This window comes from Zootoca vivipara, chromosome 1 (genome assembly GCF_965207765.1).
Source record: "Zootoca vivipara chromosome 1, rZooViv2.hap1.1, whole genome shotgun sequence".
NCBI lineage: Eukaryota > Metazoa > Chordata > Lepidosauria > Squamata > Lacertidae > Zootoca > Zootoca vivipara.
Genome location: NC_142582.1, coordinates 4,680,981 through 4,703,577, shown reverse-complemented (window position 1 = coordinate 4,703,577; position 22,597 = coordinate 4,680,981). Strand labels below are relative to the sequence as shown.

General features: G+C 41.5%; 1 protein-coding gene across 3 annotated transcripts in view; it reads left to right on the top strand.

Moving 5' to 3' along the window:
* Positions 1-22,597, top strand: part of SPAG16 (sperm associated antigen 16) — a 403,304-nt gene that overhangs the window by 60,956 nt on the left and 319,751 nt on the right. For all 3 annotated transcript variants that reach the window (XM_088667222.1, XM_035138897.3, XM_088667194.1), the window contains one exon: positions 8,767-8,897. In XM_088667222.1, the coding sequence (XP_088523348.1) occupies positions 8,767-8,897 (131 nt within the window). The remainder of the gene's footprint in view (positions 1-8,766; positions 8,898-22,597) is intronic.

Sequence of the window (22,597 nt, the reverse complement as noted above, 5' to 3'; positions counted from 1 at the left end):
GTACAGAACGTTTCTGAGCTTTGCAGTTGGTGCTGGCTGCTTCTGATACTGGATACTGCCATTTAGATTCACCCCAGCACATCACATGTTTACCAGATGTATGCTAGTGGTGGCCATGTAATGGCCATAACTAGGCATTTTTGTCTTTTCATTTACAGATGACTGGCTCTTTGCCTGTTTCATATGTCACCTTTCTGTGCTTATGTCGTGTTTCCACTCAGTAACATAAGTTCATTAGAGCAATCCTGGCCTTTTTTCCTGCCATGCATGCCTTTCCTGCAATTGTGTAGATGCCATTGTTCCTCTTACCTTGCCATTTGGGCAGAACTGCAATAGCACACCAGAGTCAGCATTTACTTGACTGCATGCCAGCCTTAGTTATCTGCCAGACACCGTTCTGGATACATCTGCTTCAGCTGATGATACCCCATATATTCAGTGAGTCCAGGTATGTCACACAAGATTTCCAGCAGCATACCTGTCACTCATTTGTGGACTCATCAACCTTGGTTCACTAAACCTTTACAGTTGGCCAATTCCGCATGCTGTTTTCTGCTGTGAGAATCAGACATCAGTGCTGCATGGCCCAGATTGCTTGCTCTCTTAAGAGGCTTTCTCTTGTTCCTCAGGGATATGATCAGCATGCTTTGTATGGGACTGATCAAGGGATGACTTCTGTCCCTCTGTTTGTTTTCATGCAGTCTGCACCCATAGCATACTGGCTTTACTAATACAGTGGTACCTTGGTTCGCATACGTCTTGGTCTGCATACATTTTGGATTACAAAAACGTCAAACCGTGCATATCCCGGTTTGTAAACTTTTTTGGGATTACAACCCATTTTTTTTGGTTCACGAACAATTTTTTTTGGGGGGGGGGCATTGATGAAAGCGTGCCTTGGGTTACAACCTGTTTTGGTTTACAAACGGACCTCCGGAACGAATTATGGTTGTAAACCAAGGTACCACTGTATAGAAAAAAAATGTTAGCTGGTAGATTGATTTTTTGGCTGCCCTTTTATAAATAGTCTCACCTATGAAATATAGTTGAGGGGAAAAGATTTAAAACTTCTTCCCCTTCTGGACAACTTTATGTAAAAGAAAACCCAAACCTCTCAATCTTTTGGAAGCCTTCTATAGTAGCATGGAAGGCTTTGACTGTTTTTTCCTTCTTAAAAAATGTTCCTCCCAATTTGGGTGGGAGGAGGAAAAGATTTAAAGACAATCATGGGTGGAATTCAAAGTAGTGATAATAAGCAAATTATTCTGTCACCTATCTCCTTTTCTCTCCCTGTGTGCTGTTCTGGAGGTATACCCTGACCCTCCAAAGCAGATTTGGGGAGGGAGTAGGAACACACAGGCAAAAGGGGGTGGGTGGAGAATCCTGTTGAGCTAGTTTCACTGGCTTCCACTAGCACAACATCTTTGTTGGATCTGACCTCAAGATTCCACCAAAGGCAGCATCTTCATATAGATGGAACCATACCAGTCATAATAAAATCTGGCATTGTAAAAAATCTACTCCATTACCACTACAAGCATTCAACATGTAGCAGGCCATTATAGATAATTATTATATATCTATATAATAATGGGGATGTGGGTGGCGCTGTGGGTTAAACCACAGAACCTAGGGCTTGCCAATCAGAAGGTCGGCGGTTCGAATCCCTGCGACGGGGTGAGCTCCTGTTGTTAGGTCCCTGCTCCTATTCGTGCAGTTCGAAAGCATGTCAAAGTGCAAGTAGATAAATAGGTACCGCTATAGCGGGAAGGTAAACGGCGTTTCCGTGCGCTGCTCTGGTTCGCCAGAAGGGGCTTAGTCATGCTGGCCACATGACCTGGAAGCTGTACGCTGGCTCCCTTGGCCAATAAAGCGAGATGAGCGCCACAACCCCAGAGTTGTCCGCGACTGGACCTAATGGTCTGGGGTCCCTTTACCTTTACCTATATAATAATGAGGCATCTGAAAGCAATTTCACAATACAAGAAAACACTGGTAGTTTTGAACTTAGTTTTATTCAGAGCAGACCCACTGAAATTAATAAACACGACTAAGGAAGGTCTTTTGGGTCTATTATTAAAATATAGTTGAATATCACCTATATAAAACAATTACATATATAAAAATAATTTCTAATCTACTACTGATCGCAACCCGGGTAAATAAATGTCCACTTAGAAGTTTTGTTGAAATAGGAAAGTCTTCAACAAGTGTCAAAAAGACAGTAAAAGGGCCTGAAATACAATGAAATTGAGTTCAAAGGGGTAAAGTCCTGATTGTTACAACATGTGGAATGGCTCTCTGGATAAGATAGTATCTGCAGGACCTCCTCTCCTGTAGAGTGCAGTGATTGATTGGGATGCAGCAATCTTTCAGGTATTCTGGTCCCAAGCTGCATAGGACTTCTGTACATCTGTACCATCTCCTTGAACATAGCTTGTTAGCTACTTGGCAGTCAGTGCAATTCTTACAACAGCAACATTCTGTGATGGGGATGTTCTGTCTCAATAAGCAGTCAATCTCCTACATTCTGCAGTAGCTGCAGCTTCCAAGTACTGGTGGAGGAAGAGGGGGGTGGGGGAGCGCATTGCCCCCAGCACCACGATCCCAGTGGGGTGTCATCGTGGCTGCCCCTCCGTGGTGGGAGCCACGGCCCCGCAGATAGCACACCATGCCCCCAGGACGTGCGCTACGCTCCATCGCGCGGTGCGCCACACCCTGGGACGCATTCCATGCTCCCACCTGCTCTCCACCCCCGGTGCCGGAGCATTAATCTCCGCCACTGCTTCCAAGTGAAGCTCAAGAGCAGCCTCACATAGAGCACACTGCAGTAATGGAGGTTATCAGCACATGGGCAACAGAAATTGCCAGCTGCTTTGGCATTTACTTTTACTTACTGAGTCAAGAGACACCTAGTATTAAGCAGGCTGAAAGCAAAAAGTAAGGTTACTGTAACTTCTGTCATAGAGCTTCAGTGTGCTGATGACAACGTAGTGTGTGCACGCTTAGAGGATCACCTCCAAACCATCCTAAATATCTTTGTAGAAGCTTATGAAAAGCTTGGCCTATCACTCAACATCCCAAAAACCAAAGTGCTGCACCAACAAGTACAAAATAACCCCTCTCCAGCGCCACAAATCCAACTCAGTGGTATAACGTTGGAAAACGTTTATCACTTCTCCTACCTAGGCAGTTACCTTTCCACAAGGGCCAACATTGATGCCAAAATCCAGCATCGCCAGAGCTCTGCGAGTGCGGCTTTCTCCCAATTGAAGTGCAGAGTGTTTGAGGACCGGGACATTCACAGGGAAACCAAAATGGTTGTTTACAAAACTATTGTACTACCAACCTTACTATATGCTTGTGAAACATGGACCACATAAACGCCATCTCCAACTCCTCGAAATATTCCATCTACGGTATCTCTGAAAATTTTTACACATCACTTGGGAAGACAGGCAAACTAATATCAGTGTACTGGAAGAAGCAAAGATCACCAGTGTTGAAGCAATGATTCTTCAACATCAACTTCGTTGGACAGGACATGTTGTGCGGATGCCTGATGATCGCCTTCCAAAGCAACTACTCCATTCTGAACTTAAAAATGGAAAGCGTAATGCTGGTGGTCAACTAAAGAGGTTTAAAGACTGTCTCAAGGCAAATCTAAAAAAAAATGTAGTATAAACACTGACAACTGGGAAACACTGGCCTGCGAGCGCTCCAGTTGGAGAACAGCCTTTACCAAAGGTGTCATGGGCTTTGAAGAAACTCGATCTCAGGATGCAAGGGAGAAACATGCTAAGAGGAAGGCACGCTTGGCAAATCCACACCATGATCAACTCCCGCCCAGGAACCAATGTCCCCACTGTGGAAGGACGTGTGGATCCAGAATTGGCCTCCACAGTCACTTACGGACCCATTGTTAAAACTGTGTTTATGGAAGACAATCTTACTCGGCTACAAGTGATCGCCAAAGAGAAAGAGAGAAGAGTATAGAAGACAATCTTACTCGGCTACGAGTGATCGCCAAAGAGGAAAGAGAAGAGTATTAAGCTACTAATTCAGAGCTCTTCAGGAATGGGCTTCCCAACTAATGGTGTTCCTGACACCATAGTGAATATGAAGGCACTTTTTCAAGCTTCATCTGCGCATACGGGCAGATGTAGGTAAGGGGGTGCAATCCTTTCATCTTTCAGAGTAATCTCGTTGATTCAAATGTGACTTATGCATAGGTAACTAGGCATGTAATGACATACCAATAAACAATAAGGATTCTAATAATGTAAAGTGTACTGTATTGTAAATTAGCCTTATGCATATTTTATTATGCACTTATTTATGGTCAGAAATATAAGATTTCTTACAAAACATTGTCACATCTGATCTTATTCCTTGATTTCCTGTGCCTGTTGTGTCATAAAAATATTCAAACTGCTATAATAATAGAAAATCACCATTTGGAAAGGTCATCAGAATTTATTTGACATACTTTTTAAGAGTATGATGTCTTGTGAGATGTTACCTGGCATTGTTCATGTAGCTTCAGATTGGGAGATTATGTCAAGCAGAAAAGAAACAGCTGTAGCTGTAGCACATTTTGCTTCTCCTTTCATCTCTGCAGAATAAAGCAGCAGCTGAAGAAAGTTTCACTTGCTTTAACAGACCTTTAAAACTGGGACTGTGTCAGGAGCAGTCTCAGTTTTCATTTTACTGTTGGCATTATTACTCAAGCTTTGTATGAACAGTTGGATGAGCACAGTTGTCATTGTCTGTGAAGTTACTGCAGTTTTACAATGGCTTTTTTAATTAATCTAACTTTTACTATCTACTGCATATTATCTTTATGTTTATTAAAAAAGAAAGAAAAGAAAATCTGTCAGGGTTATAAAGTGGAATAAGGTAGATTTATGTAGCCACAGCCTTTTGTGGATGATTTTTATGAGTTTTATTAGCAAGCTAAGCAAGGTGTAGTATATAATAAAGTTTTTACTGTGCTCTTTTTTTGCAGTGGTTTTCAACTTTCCCCTGATATTTCAGATGTTTATAAAATAATTGCACTCATGGTTAAATCACATTGCACTACAAAGTGTCTGCAAGAAGTATTGTAGAACGTTTTAAATGAGATTTTTTTTGTATTCAAAAGTATTTCCATGGGGCTTCCTTTCACAGCTACATTTTTTTTTACAATGCCAACCCATAATATTGAAGTATCATATACATGCTTTATATTGACCCAAGTTGAAAATGAAGAATAAGGCTTTAGAGCAGGCATAGGCAACCTTGGCTCTCCAGATGTTTGGGAACTACAACTCCCATGATCCCTAGCTAACAGGACCAGTGGTCATGGATCATGGGAGTTGTAGTTCCAAAACATCTGGAGAGCCAAGGTTGCCTATGCCTGCTTTAGAGAATAGCAGTTCTAAGAATCAAACACACTTTCTGCATGCGGAAGATGTTTTCAGCTCTATGGCTGCATTCATACTGAGCATGAACCACAGTAAGTCCCCGATTTGTATGCTCACCCCCTTCGCATTTTTCCTCTGATGTGGTCACAATGAGATTGGAAGCTTCCACTTCCATTTTAGATTAGCTACTGTTTAGCATGCCATTCAAATCCTAAACCAGAGGTCTTCAACTATTTTGGCTTATGCTCATACTTTTGGATGAGCACAAAAATTTGCAACCCGGAAAATGCACACCCACAAACACAAACACCACGACACATTTGTGTATGAGGTTTATCATCACCACAGTGAGTATTATAGAAGAATAAAAATGTATGCTTTAGTTGAGATTCCTGCATTGCAAGGGATTATCCCAAGGGTCCCTCCAACTCTATACAATTCTGTGATTCTATGAACGGGAAGAAAATGGAGAGCAAAGCTGGTTTTCACTGGGTCAGAGCTGGGCTTACCTTCCACTTTCTTTTTTCTCTCCTCCTGCCAAGGGAGAGAATTTAGCAGTGGGATGAACACTAAGTGTCCCAATCTGGAAGATTAGGTAATAAACAAATTTGGAATCTTGAGAGAGTGCCTTGGAAGCTGTCATGAAATGGCTGCCATGGTAACAGTGGGGAGGGTGGGGTGCCCATTCACAAAAATGGCTGAAATTCTCTCTCTCTCTCTCTCTCTCTCTCTCTCTCTGTGTGTGTGTGTGTGTCAAAAACAAACTGCCCAGAGAAAGAAACATGCTACTTGATATCACACAAGTGGGAATGAACATTATTTTAAATTACTTCATATATTCTCTTTCTACACAAGCATGGATGATGCAGTATAAAAAGTGAGAGTGGAGACCTCATTTCTTGTTCACAAGGTCAGAGCCTTCACCTGGACCTCAGCCTGCTGGGTATAACAGCATGATTGATAATTTAATGATTCATTAACCTGTGTCTTTAGCTTTCAATGTGAAAGAGGCAATTGTAAATTTATCATTGGCCTTAAATGGGAAAGGTTTCAATCCCAAATCAGCATTTGCATTTTTCAAAGGTGCATTTTCTGGCCTATTGGTATGAATCCATTGTTATCTTCTCATTTTTAAAGACATTTTATATATTGAATCTGCTAACACAGGTGGGTTACAATTTTAATATAAGTGATATGAAAGAAAGAGAGGGGGGAAAGAAGGAAGGAAGGAAGGAAGGAAGGAAGGAAGGAAGGAAGGAAGGAAGGAAGGAAGGAAAGAAAGAAAGAAAGAAAGAAAGAAAGAAAGAAAGAAAGAATCAAATTCTGGCATTGAATGAATCAGTTAATTTTGGAGCCTTTAACAGCGTTAAACAACTCATCAAAGAAAAAATTTATTTGGACTCTAAATGGAAGAACCTTCATTCACTTTCCCAGATGGCATACTCATCCTGGTATCTAATTTATGAAACATCTTTTGGGCTGGAGCAGTACTTTATTAATCTCACGCTGGCACCACTTAGAAAAGCATTTACAGCTTTGCGTCTTCAGTGTATTCCCTCTGCATATCTAATGGAAAGATTCAATAACACCCTGTGTACGAAAGACTCTGTATCTGTGAGTCGGGAGACACGGAGGACATTCAACACTATTTGTTATGATGCCCTTTATATACATCCCCTAGATGTACTAAAAGGTTTAGTAAATGTTTAGTACAATCCCCAAATGTTTTCAAATCGTTCTGTTGATGGGTACTTTGAATTCAGCCTATCTTCCCCTTCCCCTCCTTCCTGGACAATAATATAATTGTAGATGTAATATAGAAACAACAAATTTTGTTCATTTTTGATTTTTTAGTGAGCAACAGAAAATTCTGTGGCTTTCTCACATATCATACATTGGAACGGCAGACACTATAAAGCTGGAGACTTGAGTCCAGTCATGGTAATAGGAGAACTTTTTTGATATTCAGGAACCCCTAAGGCCAGAGGCAGAGAGTGAAAGCTAGCATTGCATGTTTATCTTTTTACCAGATCCCTTTTCTTATTTTCTTAAATTTGAAGCTTAAAGCTGAGAGTGTGTCATGTTTTTGTTCATAAAAACAAGTTGCAGACCTTATCAAATGCCCCAAATCAACAAGTGTCTAAAGTTGAGGTCCCCTTTGAGTTTGAGGCCCAGGTTGAATCGGCTTCCCCCTGATTGGGCCATGATTGGCCATGGTCCCATGATTAAGTAATCTGGAAGAGGAGGCAAAAGAAAGACCCTGCCTATCCAGTACAGTGGGGGAAGTCATCCTATTGAGTAAATGTCCTGCAGTCCATCCTTCAAACAGAAATGCATGTCCATTTTTTTAAAAAGCTACAGCCAATTTGTGAACTAACCATTGTAGTTATGTACCTCAAAAATTGTACCATATGTCCAAATAGTTCTGTTGTATAAGCAAAAAGCAGGATAGAATGAGGAAATGGAACGAGAATGTTATAATCCTCTTTCGTCCCCCCCCCCCCAGTTTTGTGAAATATTATTTTGCACTTTCTGATCCTTTGAAGATGTATTGTAGAATATGAATTGAGGCTTTAAGTTATATCTTCCTCATATTTTGCAGTTGTAGAATGTGATTGCTTTAGGTGTATTCCTTGTGTTTAATCATAAAATTGAACTAGAAGGGTTTCAGAATGAAATGGCTACAAATGAGCATCTTTGTTATGCATGGCGATTCAGATACTGATATTTTTTATTTTTATTTTTTGGTATTCTTAATCTGGCGAAGTGTTCATGCACACGAAAGCTCATACCAAAATAAAAACTTAGTTGGTCTTTAAGGTGCTACTGAAGGAATTTTTTTATTTTGCTTTGACTCAGACCAACACGGCTACCTACCTGTATCTTAATCTCCAGTAGTTTGAGTAGTAGTAGTTTGAGAAATTTGAGTAGTTTGAGAAGAATTTGTATGTTCTTTATCTTTTTTAAATGAAACCACTATTTAACAGTGTAGAGTGACAATTTTGCAAACATTATTGAGTTTCAAAACCCTCTAAACTTCTCTTTTTATTGCTTAAGGTATACTATATAAGGTCAAATTCTCTCCTGACATTGTTAAATGACAATCAATTTTTAATAAAGCCTATTTAGCCTGGTTAATTAGAGTTAATAGTAAGTAAATTTTCTAGCCTGGTGAATATTTCGAAAATATTTGACCACACTGTTCAATGAAATCGATGCTACATGAATCTCATTGTGTAAGAAAGAAGTATCGGTTCCAGCTTATTGTGTTTGCCATCTCTGGTTAAATTGTAAATACAAATATGGTTCAGAACGCACTGAGGGTTAATTATATGCTTGCTTCTTTGTGTATTTGTTCTAGGATTCCGAGTTTCCTGAAGATATTCAAGTGAATCCTTACCTCGCTCGTGCAAAAGAATGTTTGCGCCCACTAAAGTCTGGAATGTATAGGTTGAGCAACACATTGAAAGTACATGATCTGGCAGTGAGCTGGTAGGAACCACCTTCTAAAATTGCTTTTTTATGTATTTGATTTTCTAAAAGATGTTAAACAGCATAGGGGATAAAATTGAACCCTGAAGAATTGAAGTCTCCCCAGGACCAAGGAACACTCCTTAAGCATCATCCTATGGCAGGCATCCCCAAACTTCGGCCCTCCAGGTGTTTTGGACTACAATTCCCATCTTCCCCGACCACTGGTCCTGTTAGCTAGGGATCATGGGAGTTGTAGGCCAAAACATCTGGAGGGCCGCAGTTTGGGGATGCCTGTCCTATGGAAATGTTCATCCAAGTAGGACTGGAACTACCACAAAGCTTGGGTGATGGATACCAGAAGTTGATGGTACCATGGTTGATGGTACTGAAAGCCAGTGAGAGGTCAAGGAGAAATAACAGGGACATATTTCCCCTGTTTTCCTCTGACATAAGTCATCAAACAGGATACCCAAAGCAGTTTCTATGCCAAACCCAGGCCTAACCCCCAATTGAAATTACACAAGCACTATAGCTTTTGTACCGGTTGTTGTGCACCTCTTGCACATCAGCGTTTATTGTTTGTCTTGTGATCTTAAGCAAAATTATTAAATGCTAGAGCCAGTCACCCAGGCTCTGCAGTTTGTGAAATTACAGGAAGATGTAAGGGAATTTAGTGAGAAGACCTGGAGTACTGTGTCCAGTTCTGGGCACCACAGTTCAAGAACGATTCAGACAATCTGGAACGTGTCCAGAAGAGGGCAACCAAAATGGTCAAAGGCCTGGAAAGAGAAGAGAAGGTTAAGGGGTGATGTGATAGCCATGTTCAAATATATAAAAGGATGTCATATAGAGGAGGGAGAAAGGTTGTTTTCTGCTGCTCCAGAGAAGCGGACACGGAGCAATGGATTCAAACTACAAGAAAGCAGATTCCACCTAAACATTAGGAAGCACTTCCTGACAGTAAGAGCTGTTCGGCAGTGGAATTTGCTACCAAGGAGTGTGGTGGAGTCTCCTCCTTTGGAGGTCTTTAAGCAGAGGCTTGACAGGCATATGTCAAGAATGCTTTGATGGTGTTTCCTGCTTGGCAGGGGGTTGGACTGGATGGCCCTTGTGGTCTCTTCCAACTCTTTATTCTATGACCTTCATTTCAATAAAAGAGATGTGCACAGAACTGGCAGATGACATGGATGTAGATATTCAATCAGCTAGAGAAACCACACAGCTAGTACAGTAATACCAATCATCATCACCATCGCATATACTGTACAAATAAAGTTGTTGAACTTCTTTTTTTTTTGCAAAAACGCCCCCCAAAAGTGATTGAATTGCCTAAGATCCAGGACAAAGCACTGCCTTTCAGAAATCCGCCCCCCCCCCCCATGTCAATTCCATCTTTGAAATCTAGGTAATGATGGCAGCCCTAACAAATAGTTATCTCAGTTCTCCTGGGTGCAGGGTAAGGGTTACTAAAATAACATAACCTTGGCTTTCTTGACTTCCCTGTCTCAGCTCTCAACACTTCTATGCACAAAAACATGCCATTTTGTGGGGAAAGTCAGATTCAGTATCTTTGAGACCTTGGCGTGTTTAAGTTTCTCAGCCTTCAGGTAGAATCAGGGTCTGGGAACTTTGATTTATCCACTCTTTTTGACCTTATTAAAACCTTAACTATTAGAATTTTGCTTCAAAAGTAAGCAAAAGTTTAATTCAAGAAATGCAGTTTGCTATAAAGAACCTGTCAGATGTTTGGTTATACTGAGTTAGAATTTTTACAGTTAGGTTTAACAAAGCACTAAAATGCAGATACTTGTTTTTCCTTTAAAACACTGTTTCTACAGATCAGAAAGTCCTACAAATTTTCAAGATGCTGTGCCTCTAAGCAGCATGATAGCGGATATATAATTGCATTTTGAATTCACAGGATCATTCTGTGCAATTCTATGAATATATCAATGTGTTTTCACGTAGGAAGACAGCTGAAGTGTGTATATCTGCCTGGAATGACTTAATAATGTGGGATTGCATTGTTACCACTTGCAGTAAAGACGTAACAATAAAATATATGACACCTTTTGTTATTCCAAGTGACTCCCTGGACAGCAGGATAGTACATTCTTTTTAAAGACCACAAAAATAATTTATTTCTTCTCTGATCTTTTTTTATCTGTCAGAAAATCAGTGTTTGTGAGTCCTTGCCTTCTATATTTTATTTTACATTTCTGCTCACATTTCATATTAAATGTTGGCGGTGAATTCTTGGAGTAGCACATGCTTCCGCTCATATAAGCTTTTCCCAGGAACTCTGGAAGCATGTTCATTTATTGATGCTATGTCACATAATATTGGAGCAGTTACTCAAAGTTGTATGGTGATACAATTTTATTGAAATGTTTCTTTTCTGTGAAATAGTGCTAATAAGTAAGTAAGTAAGTAAATAAATAAATATTTAATACAAGAATTAAAACCCTTGACGAGTCATTAGACTGAAGGTCCATTTATGTATTGTTTTCATTTATGAAATGATTTTATATAGCTGACCATAATAAAGTCCACCTAGTGTAGCAAACTATTTCTCCACAGTGGTTAACAGGATGTCAGGACATGAAGAAAACTTCATAAGCCTTCCACATTTTTGACCCCTAGCAACAGGTATTTAGTGGTATTTTGCCTCTGAATATGGAGGCTTCAGTTGTTTTCCATGGTTAATAACTGTTCATAACCCTCTCCTCTGATTTGTCCAGCACCCTCTTAAAGCCATCTGAGCTAGCGACCATTACTAGATCTTATAACAGTGGATTCCATGAAGTAATTCTGCCTTGTTGAGAAAGTATCTTGTTTTGTCTGTCCTAAATCTACTGGAAACAATTGAACTGGATGATCTTGAGTACCATTAATATAGGAGAGAGCAAAATCTCTTTCCATATCATGCATTTCCCACTAAAACTCTATAATATAGTGGTTCCCCCCCCTAAATTTAAAAGTACAATACAGTTTGAAAATAACTAAGTGTTCAAAATATGAATTTTCTCAGTTTGGAATAGTAGTGCAAATCGGCCATCCTTTTCCTGAAACTCTTAAAATTGAAATTATTTTTTGCATTTGTTAGTCACTTTATAAAAAAACAAATGTCTCACAGATGTATTAACGTATTTAAGCACAGGGTTTTAGGTGGTCTTTGCTTGCTGCCCTCTGGAATTCTCTCTTCGATTGTGGGCTGTGAGTGGTGGGGTGGTGGTGAAGAGATATAAAAGCCTATTGGACTACTCATAGCTTGAGGCTTTGGTCCAGGATTGTTTAATTCAAGTTAATTCTTTTCACATCTCTAATATTATTTTCATTTTCAGGTTCCACATTCACGTTGCTTTTCTTTCCAATTTAACTAATTGTTTTTTTCTTACCTCTTGACCTTGCTATAGCTACTAATGGTTGCCGTATTTGGAGCCAGGAAGGAATTTGCCTGTAGACAAATTGGCCGGTCAGGAGGTTTTGCCTTTCCCATAGCAAAATTTCACAACTTTGGGTGGTTAAGGCATTGGGTGGAATCCTAGCCTTTGAACACCGAGTGAAGTGTTGCATCACCCAATGTGGAATCAGCAGTGTTTTCAGGGTTCCCTGTTAAAGGGGTCTCAATGGGTGTCCCTATCCAGAAACCTGTGTGGTGCAGATAGACCACAGGGTTTCTAGTGGTGGCCTTAGGATGGCCACCTCAGTAGATCAATGTCTTGGGGAGGTCATAATCCTTGGCATGACCCTGAAGCAGTTCTATCCCTCCAGTAGGAGGTTGGAATGGATATACATTCAATGCCTGAGCCAATGTCCCACCTACACCTGTAAACTTGTGTTATGCAGAAATACCAGAATGTGGAAGAAATATAGATTTTAGACGTCCCACAGGTTGACCAAACATTTGTGTGATTACAAGACCGTATTCTCCAGTTTAGGAATGTCAGCTTTAAAAAATGACAGAAGAACAAACACAACCTAAACAGGAAGCAAGCGAATTCCTTTGGGTTTGCCTGAAACTAATTTTCTTGAGCACATTTCACCTGCTGGATATTTCCCAATAGAATGCTTTTCTAGTTTGTCATCTTGAGAATGTCATTTTTAAACCTTTGAATAATCTCCCTAGAGATTATGGCTTGAATTGTCTGAGCATCCTAGGAAAGTAAGTGAGAAAATTTTTTTTATTCAACTTGTGGATAATTTATCAACCTTTTTTGAATTAGAAATCTGTCATAAAAAATCAAAAGGCCACATATTCCTTGTTTAGGTGTCAGAGCTTGCCACTTTTAAAATACATGTTGTTTAGTCGTTGAGTTGTGTCCGACTCTTCATGACCCCATGGACCAGAGCACGCCAGGCACTCCTGTCTTGCACTGCCTCCCGCAGTTTGGTCAAACTCATGTTCGTAGCTTCGAGAACACTGTCCAACCATCTCGTCCTCTGTCGTCCCCTTCTCCTTGTGCCCTCAATCTTTCCCAACATCAGGGTCTTTTCCAGGGAGTCTTCTCTTCTCATGAGGTGGCCAAAGTATTGGAACCTCAGCTTCAGGATCTGTCCTTCCAGTGAGCACTCAGGGCTGATTTCCTTCAGAATGGAGAGGTTTGATCTTCTTGCAGTCCATGGGACTCTCAAGAGTCTCCTCCAGCACCATAATTCAAAAGCATCAATTCTTCGGCGGTCAGCCTTCTTTATGGTCCAGCTCTCACTGGACCATACATAAAAACACATAGATACTTTAAAAAGCATATTTTAACAATAAATTAAAGCTAGAAAAGAACTCTCCTTCTTAAAACTTGTTATCTTAGAATCTTAAGCCGTAGAAGAATTTGGGGGTTGTAATGTTTGCCTTGTATGACTAAGTCAGGAAAGTCTTGGTTAAGTTACACCACATTGTTTCTTCTTTTTCTTATTTTCTTCTAGTAACAGGGTCGAGGCTCAGTTGAGGGTTTTTTGTACATGCTAATCAATATGATATTTCCTAGTACGGTAAATAGGAATAGCATAAAGGCATAAACTGAATAATAAACAGGCAGCTTCATGTTAACAGAGGAATCCAGGATGGACCTGGGTTATTCGGCGATGCTTTTGATAAAGAATGTTTCATAGAAATACATCAGGGACAGAAATTTTTTTGCCATAAGAAGGCAAATTTTTTTGTATTGACAGAGCTCCTTTAAAGGCTGAGAGCAGAGTGAATTAGAGGTGTTTGTGAACTGCAAAATCAAACCACAGACCTTCCTTGCAGTAGTTTCCTCTCACATAGTCTGTTCTGCTGCTGGTTTTAACTCTTAAGAGGAATGAATGCTTAATGCGGTATGATTTGTGTTTCCCCTCCCCCATCTGTTTTCTTTTCAGTTTGCAAATTGCCAGAGGCTAAGTGAGTCTCAGTAGACGTTTTAGAATATGTAAATGACTGCAAGCAACAGCTACTTTCCCCACGGTACTCCATTTGCTTTTAGACCTGCAATTCTATACATATTTATGTGGGAGAAAGGGCCATTGAATTTACCAGCCCTTACTCGTGAATCGATATGCATAGGATTGCACTACACATTTAAAGGTAAAGGTAAAGGGACCCCTGACCGTTAGGTCCAGTTGCAGACGACTCTGGGGTTGTAGCACTCATCTCACTTTACTGGCTGAGGGAGCCGGCGTACAGCTTCCAGGTCATGTGGCCAGCATGACAAAGCCGCTTCTGGTGAACCAGAGCAGCACACAGAAATGCCGTTTACCTTCCTGCCGGAGCAGTACCTATTTATCTACTTGCACTTTGACTTGCTTTCAAACTGCTAGGTTGACAGGAGCAGGGACTGAGCAACGGGAGCTCACCCCGTCGCGGGGATTCGAACCGCTGACCTTCTGATCAGCAAGCCCTAGGCTCTGTGGTTTGGATCGCAGCACCATGTGTACCCTTTTCAAAAATAGATTTAGTAAATGTAACATATTGCAAACACAGTTCTCAAACACCCTCATTTATCATATTTTAAATAGTTTATTGCTCACTGGAAGGACAGATCGTGAAGCTGAGGCTCCAATACTTTGGCCACCTCATGAGAAGAATCCTTGGAAAAGACCCTGATGTTGGGAAAGATTGAGGGCACTAGGAGAAGGGGACGACAGAGGATGAGATGGTTGGACAGTGTTCTCGAAGCTACGAACATGAGTCTGACCAAACTGCGGGAGGCAGTGCAAGACAGGAGTGCCTGGTGTGCTATGGTCCATGGGGTCACGAAGAGTCGGACACGACTAAACGACTAAACAACAACAACAAATAGTTTATTAATCCTTATGGACTACCAGAAGGAATGTGGAACTTGTTACCTTTAGATTCTGTTAGACTCCCAATTCCCATCTGCCTCAGTAGTATTGAACCAAGAAAGGTCATACTCTCCTTATTAGCAAACCCCTGAAATTTGAGTCAAACATTCACTCCAATGCTGATGGATCTACTCAAAAAGTTTGCTCAAACTCAGCCAAAACCTACTACTACTACTGCTACTACTATGCTTCCCATCTGACTGGGTTGCCCTAGCCCCTCTGGGCGGCTCCCAACAGAATATTAAAAACACTACAATACATCAAACATTAAAAACTTCCCTAAACAGGGCTGCCTTCATATGTCTTCTAAAAGTCAGATAGTTGTTTATTTCCTTGACATCTGATGGGAGGGCATTCCACAAAGCTGGGTTCTTCACACAGGCACCATCGTATGCCTGAGCAGCATGTCCCATGTGCCTCTCTTGCCAATAACACCCCCCCTCCAAACAAGAGTGCCCCAGTTTCACCAGCTGCAGCTCACCAGAAAAGAATAATTGCTGCCTTTTAGTAAGCTGACATGGGGGGAAGTGCGTGTGTATAGGGGCGTAGGAAGATAGGGGTGGTGGGGGCGGTGCTCCCTGAGCGACGCGATCCCAGGGGCGCCATCGCTGCTGCCCGCCCCGCCCCCAAATGTGTGCCCCGCCCTAAAACGCACACCATGTCACTGCGCATGGTGCGCCCCGCCCCAAAACGTGCGCCCCACCCCCAAAGCACGCCCCGCCCCCAAAGCACGCGCCACGTCACCGGGGGCAGCGCACCTGCCCTCCGCCACCGGTGGCGGAGCATCAAGCTCTGCCGCTGTGTGTGTATCCATCTGATCAGTCAAAAGAGGGGCTAGAAATGCTAAGAAAAAGTTAAACTTCAACTCTGCAATGAGTTCACTTAGACTTTTCCTCTTACTTGGGAGTAAATCTCATTGCATCTTGAAGATGTATAGGATCATAGTTGCAGCCACAGGAAGATGACCCCCAGGAGGGAAACATTGGGCGGATGAAAACTTCACCAATAAGAACTGGGGTGGGTGAAGGGGTGGAAAAACTGAGGACAGACAATGGATGGAGTGTACCATCCATCATTGTTGTGTACCAGGATTTGCAAAATTAAACTTGAAATGCAGCAAGAAAAAACAGCCTTGCTGTGTTTTAAGCCTGTAACCTGTAATGTGTACAAATCTCAGTGGCTGTCCTGAGCTATTCTTTCCTGCACAGCACTCCTGAAAATCTGGTGGCACTTTTTCATTTAAAAGAGTCAATCCAGTTCCATTTTTTTTATATTTTAAAAATACATATTTACCAAAACAAAGAAGTAAATTGCTTATAATGTAACTTCAGACAAAAGAAGTCTCTTTTTGCATTTTGGAATTATTAAATGATACTAACAAAATGTTACCAGAGTGGTTGCAACATGCTGTTTAGCTTCAGATCAAATAATCTTTGTAAATGAAACGTTTAACCACAGCTAGATAGAGAATGCTTTCCATTTCTAATCTACCACGTGTGCGCATGTGTCAGCACTTGATTTTAGAAGTCTTGCTCTGGTCAAAGTCTTTACAAGGTTGTGAGCATCTTCGTGGTTTGCATATTCTTAATCATGCAAGTTAATGGACTGCAGCACAGAAACCACCGTTTTCTATCTCTCTCCAGGCTATTTGCAGCCAGGGCAGCTTCACAGTGAAATGAAAGCAAAACCTGCACACACGATTCTATGTGCACCATGTCCATAAAATAGACTAATATACACCCTACTTTAAAATTGCTCATAATACCAACTGAATTCTAATCATTTTTGGCTGACAATTTTTTTAAAAAAAAACAACTAAAGATAATTCACTCTATATTGGTAGATTATTTTTATGATTTTATATGAGTTGATGGCTGAATTTAGTACAAAATAAAGATATGCTTGGAAGTCCTGGTTGACTGGCCGAAGTAGAATTCAGAGAGGCTAGTGGTTATGCTGGTTGGTGAGTGGGAATGCATCAGGCAACCCCACTGCACCCAGTAAAAGAGGTGTGAAGTCAAGGATGGTTGCGTGGCAAGGTCCCGACCCGCCCCCCCAGGTTGAATAAAGACACTTGAGAACAGCGTTTTAGGTTAATGGCCACAACTTTATTGGTTACAGATTGTGAGCGGTATTGGCTTAGCATTGGACCTAACCGACTATATCTGACTCCCCCCGTCTGCACAGAGTCTGGGAAGGGTTAACCACCAGTAGGGGGAACTTATGCACATCAACTAGGAGCTCCCCTGGGGCCACCAATAGGGGTCGTGCCTTAGGCCTTAGCCTCCCCAGGCTTCAGACAGGGCCACGCCCCCGGAATCCTTTAACGGAATAACCTTCAATGTGCGGAGGAGGTGATGGCGCTACCTCCCCTCCTCTCTTTCCCAGCAACATTCCAATGCCTATGTAGCCTTATCAGCTACTAAGGGTCCTTTAAGTTGCACCCAGGCAGGACAAAGATAGTCAAAACGACACCGGGGTTGAGTTCCAGAGAAAGAGTTTAATTCTTAAATTTAAGAGACTCAAGGTGGTCCTCCACAACAAGAGTAAAGAAACACAAATTGCAAAGCTCTCTTATACCCTTCTTTTGGGCTCTTTCCCCCTCCCTGTAAATGTGCACACGCAAGGGGGTCACGCACACAAGGGGGTCACTAGTACACGTCCTGTGCGTAAACACATGCTGGCTCAACAAAGCCTTTAGCCTTCAGTTTATGCATCAAGCTAGCACTTCCAGCAGCTTTGAGTAAGACTACGCATCAGGCATAGCAGCTAATAAGCCCTTCTGTGTTCCAGACAGGCCCAGCTCATTCGGCCTTGATCTGGGCATCCTGTTCCTTTTGCTTTGCACTTTGACACACTTTGGTGCAGAGACACAGAGGCACTGAAAAGCATATTAAGAAATAAGGCATCCGTGGAATAGGAAACTATATGATCAGATTTGGCTCAATAATACAATTAGCAAATCCTTCCCTTCACCTAACCACCAAATCTTACAAAGTTGTGACGATTTGCTACGAGCTACGGGAAAACCAGGTAGCCGGTGCCAATTTGTCAAGTAGAAAAAGTCCTATCAGGCCCCTCAACAGTGACCAACTGAAGTCCATAGCAAGGTCAAGAGATGAAAAAGGGCGGGAGGGTGGGAAAACCGGAGCAGCTGGAAGCACGAAAAGGGGTGAGATTCCGGCTGCGTCCTGCTTAAATCAAGCAGGCCACACCCCCAGAGCAATCGGCTTAGTTGCCTGGGCAGTGACGCAGCCAGGAATCCCCCCCCAATCACGCAGGGCTGACCACACCCCTGCGCATGTGAAGGGGCCGTGAATGCCTGCAACTCTACCTCCTCCTAAGGCGGAAGTGGCTTTTTTTGATCTCTCATTTTCCATGAAGCAGACATCATGACCCAGATGGTTACCTAATTGACCAGCTGTGTCTTTACCTCAAAGGATATGAGAAGTTTCCTCAGGCTCTGTGATGCCTTGGCTTAGTTACTGTAATCCACTCTATTACCAATATGATAATAGCTGTCTATGCAAGTTGTTTTTATGTCCAATTCAAGGTACCGGTTTTAACTTGTAAAGCCCTATGCAGCTAGATTATCTTAGAGACTGTATGTTTCAATAATAGCATTTCCTCTAGTTCAGGCATGTCAAACCTGCGGCCCTCCAGATGTTTTGGACTACAATTCCCATCTTCCCCAACCACTGGTCCTGCTAGCTAGGGATCATGGGAGTTGTAGGCCAAAACATCTGGAGGGCCGCAGGTTTGACATGCCTGCTCTAGTTGAAATTTGGAATGAGGTGGGTGGGAGCATTGCTTAGAGTCTTAAGCAGAGGCGGAGAAAGGTGGGGATGGTGGGGGTGGTCTGCCTCAGGTGTCATCCCTGAGGGGGGTGACATCGCTGTGAGCGGCGCTCCCCCTGGGATGCTCCCCGCCACCGAAACAACCCCCTGGGAGGTTCTCCACTGTCGCCCCCCGGATGCTCCTCACCACTGGCGCACCCCCACGGGCGGCTAGCCACACTCCTGTGGGCGGCTCCGGGTTCCAGAGCAGCTATCTCCGCCTCTGATCTTAAGCAGGGACATTTCAGCAGGCAAAGTGAAATTAAGATATATCTAGAGAAGAGGTTTCATAGACTCATACCCTGGAATATGTTGCCTATAGAGACTTACTCCACCTAACCCTAGAGATATTTAGAACTCAGGCATTTAGTTGACCGAGTATAGCCACCTGCACATAATCAGAGGGGTAGTGGGGCTGCAGTTTTGGCCCTTTCTGTGAGGTTGCCAGGATTCTTCTGGCCATATCTTTGATATTCCTATGTTGGGTGTAAACATCTCAATTGAATGTAAAGCTCATGCATATAGTTAACCAGGAGTTGAAACACTACACAGGATTTCAGCTCCCGAAGAAGCTATGGTGCCTAGGTTTTCTTCCTTCATGTGTCCATGCTTATTATGTAGCCATCAAGGGCAGAGGCGAGGAAGCTTTTCACCACCACTGATACTTGATCTCATGAGCCTCCTTTCACACATAAACCATGTAAAGTGGCCTTGCTATCTTTTGGATACCTCTATCATTCTTGTTTTATGTCTCTACTTATTATCCCATGGTGACAATTGGTTTTTTGTTTAGTATAGCCTGATGTTTTGTATGTCTCATGTTATGGGTGTCTGATTGGAACTTGTTTGTGTGTGTATACCTGCCACACACATCTTGTCCCAAACAGATGCACCCCTGGAGAGGAGTGAGATATTTTCTGAGAGATGAACTGAGCACTCTCTTGGGACAGAGCCTGTGTATTGTTTCAGTAACCCAAGAATGTAGATCCACCCCAGACTTAAGCAAAGCTTTCTTTTATTGCAAGAAAAGAGACGACTGGAGAGAAACAAAATTATTGGATGCATGGCAGCATTAATTTTTATCCTAGCACATTCATACTTCTAAACAAAAGAGATAAAATCTATCCACTGTTATAAGAAATAACAGGTGGCATGAATCTCCTATAGAAGTGCAAATGTTTAGTGGCTTCATCTACTTAAGACTTAAAATAGTTATGTCAAGTGTGTGAAAGTGTTTGCATTTCAACATTGTACCCTACTGCTTTGGGAGTTGTGCTCTCCATTACTTGTGTAATGTAATAGGGACACTTTCCCCATATGCCCTGTTTCTTTTAATTCCTTGCATACTTTGGTGTCATGCCTTCTTTTCTTTCCCTATGTATCCAGTTCTCTGGCCGTTTCTCCAAACCTTACTGTCCAGCAACCACAACTTTAACTCTGTCACCACTTAGTGAAACTCCAGGAGTAGAAGAGTAAGTCATATACTACTAGAAAATGGTATCTGCTGAACAAATTTGCATTCCACTCTAAATATTGCTCTCTGTCACTTTGAGCTGCAGCTACAGAACCATTTGTCTGGCTTTGTTTCATTGACTTTTAGGTACTTTAGGTCAATGAAATGACAGTCCTTGGGGGACAATGGAGACTCAAAAATGTTGCAGAAGACTACAGCTGAAATAAATTAGTTCTTCCATTGTTGTTGTTGTTTAGTCGTTTAGTCGTGTCCGACTCTTCATGACCCCATGGACCATAGCACGCCAGGCACTCCTGTCTTCCACTGCCTCCCGCAGTTTGGTCTACTTCCAATGTACCGTATTTATAATCATTTGGCGGAAGTGTATACCACACAAGTGAATTATGTTATCTAAATGGGCAAATTTACCATGCATCAACTTAAAGGGTTGTCCATTTACCTCTTACAAATATTCAAGACCCATTAAATATGTCAGGTAGTGAATAATAAGGGGACCCAATTTAAATTGTTTCATTGTAACTTATAATGAGTTATGTAACTGGATGCCTTTCAGTTCATTTAGATTAGTTAATGTTTCTGAACAATTTTCTACTGAATTGATTTTTTAGAAGTGTATTTTACGTCTCAATTTGTTCTGTTTTACCTTTCCCCACAGAATTACTTTTCATTAAGAAAACTTATAATAGCTATCATCTCTCTTATTTATTTTTGAGACATCTGTTATTCATGTTACAAGGAAAAGTTCTTGCATTTAAAGAAAAAGCAAATAACATAATGTAAAGACTTCAACAAGCATTACTGATAAATAGTAAATGCAAACTACTATTGTTTCCCCATGTATTAGAGGCGGAGCATTTTCAACACTGGGGGTCCAACCTTCTTTTTCCTCCCTTCTTTTGTAAACAAGAGATACTGACATAAGCATAATAAAAGTTAATTTGGGGGCTAAACTAAATTTGGGACTGCTGGGCGGATCTTTGTACCCCGGCGGCGCATATGCTAAAGACAGCCCTGCTTCTAGGTCTCAGCTTTCATTTCATTTTTTGTGCATACAGAATAGCTAATGTGTTATGAATTCAACTAAACACCAGAGGTCAGCAGAAGGACTGGATTTTGTGAATGACTCAGACAGTACATTCTCTTAGCAAGTCATAATTCAAAACTATAAATCCCAAAGATCCATAAGACATTTTTGTGGTGATAGGCTCTACTCCCCACCCCACCCCCAATGTTGGCATGCAACCAATTCATACTGTAGAATTTGTCTAAGATTCCTACAGGAGTTCTTTAACGTTGCACAGATAGTTTTATTTTAAAGGTTAGTTTATCTACAAAATAGTGCAGGCTGGCTTTGATTTTGTAAATTACTTGATTCATTTTATTAATGTGACCCATTGGGACCTCGCTTCCCTGTTCTTAATTCTGAAGAGCCATTCCAAGATAAACAATCAAAACCGCTTGAGAACTTGCAATAATGTTGAAACTAACTTTCTTTCAATTTACACAAAGGCTTACAAGATAAAACATGATTAATTAGTGACTGAAAAGCAAAACTCCACCAGGTGCACCAGAAGGATAGCACCTCACTATATGTATTAATTGGCTTCCTTATCTGTCTAGCTTTTTCAGAAGAAAGAAATAGGTAACATTGCATTATTGAGCAAAATATGGAAGTTGTCCAACATAAGATGTGTGACCTGCCAACCTGCATTTTCCTCACTTGTCTCTTGGTAATGTCTAGTAAAAGAAACTCTAGTGTAAAAGTACCAATTGCTTCTGTATTGCTGCTGCTCCCCGGGGGCAGGAAACTCTTATCAAGATGATGTCATAACCTGACTCTCTTTTCTGGAGGTTAACAGGAAGAGGCATGATGGAAACTTGGGTATGTATCAGCTACACATCCCCTGTAGTTTGTATTTAGAACTTCAATAAGTGTTAATGACTGTTCTCAGTGAGCTTGTAGCTCATTGGTTCCATGTTTGCTTAGAATAGCAATTCGGGGATATTGTAATGTACTGGAATAAGAGATGCAGTGGTCATTATATGTAGCAGTTCTTATTTCAGATGGTGATTCGTTCCGTTATTAA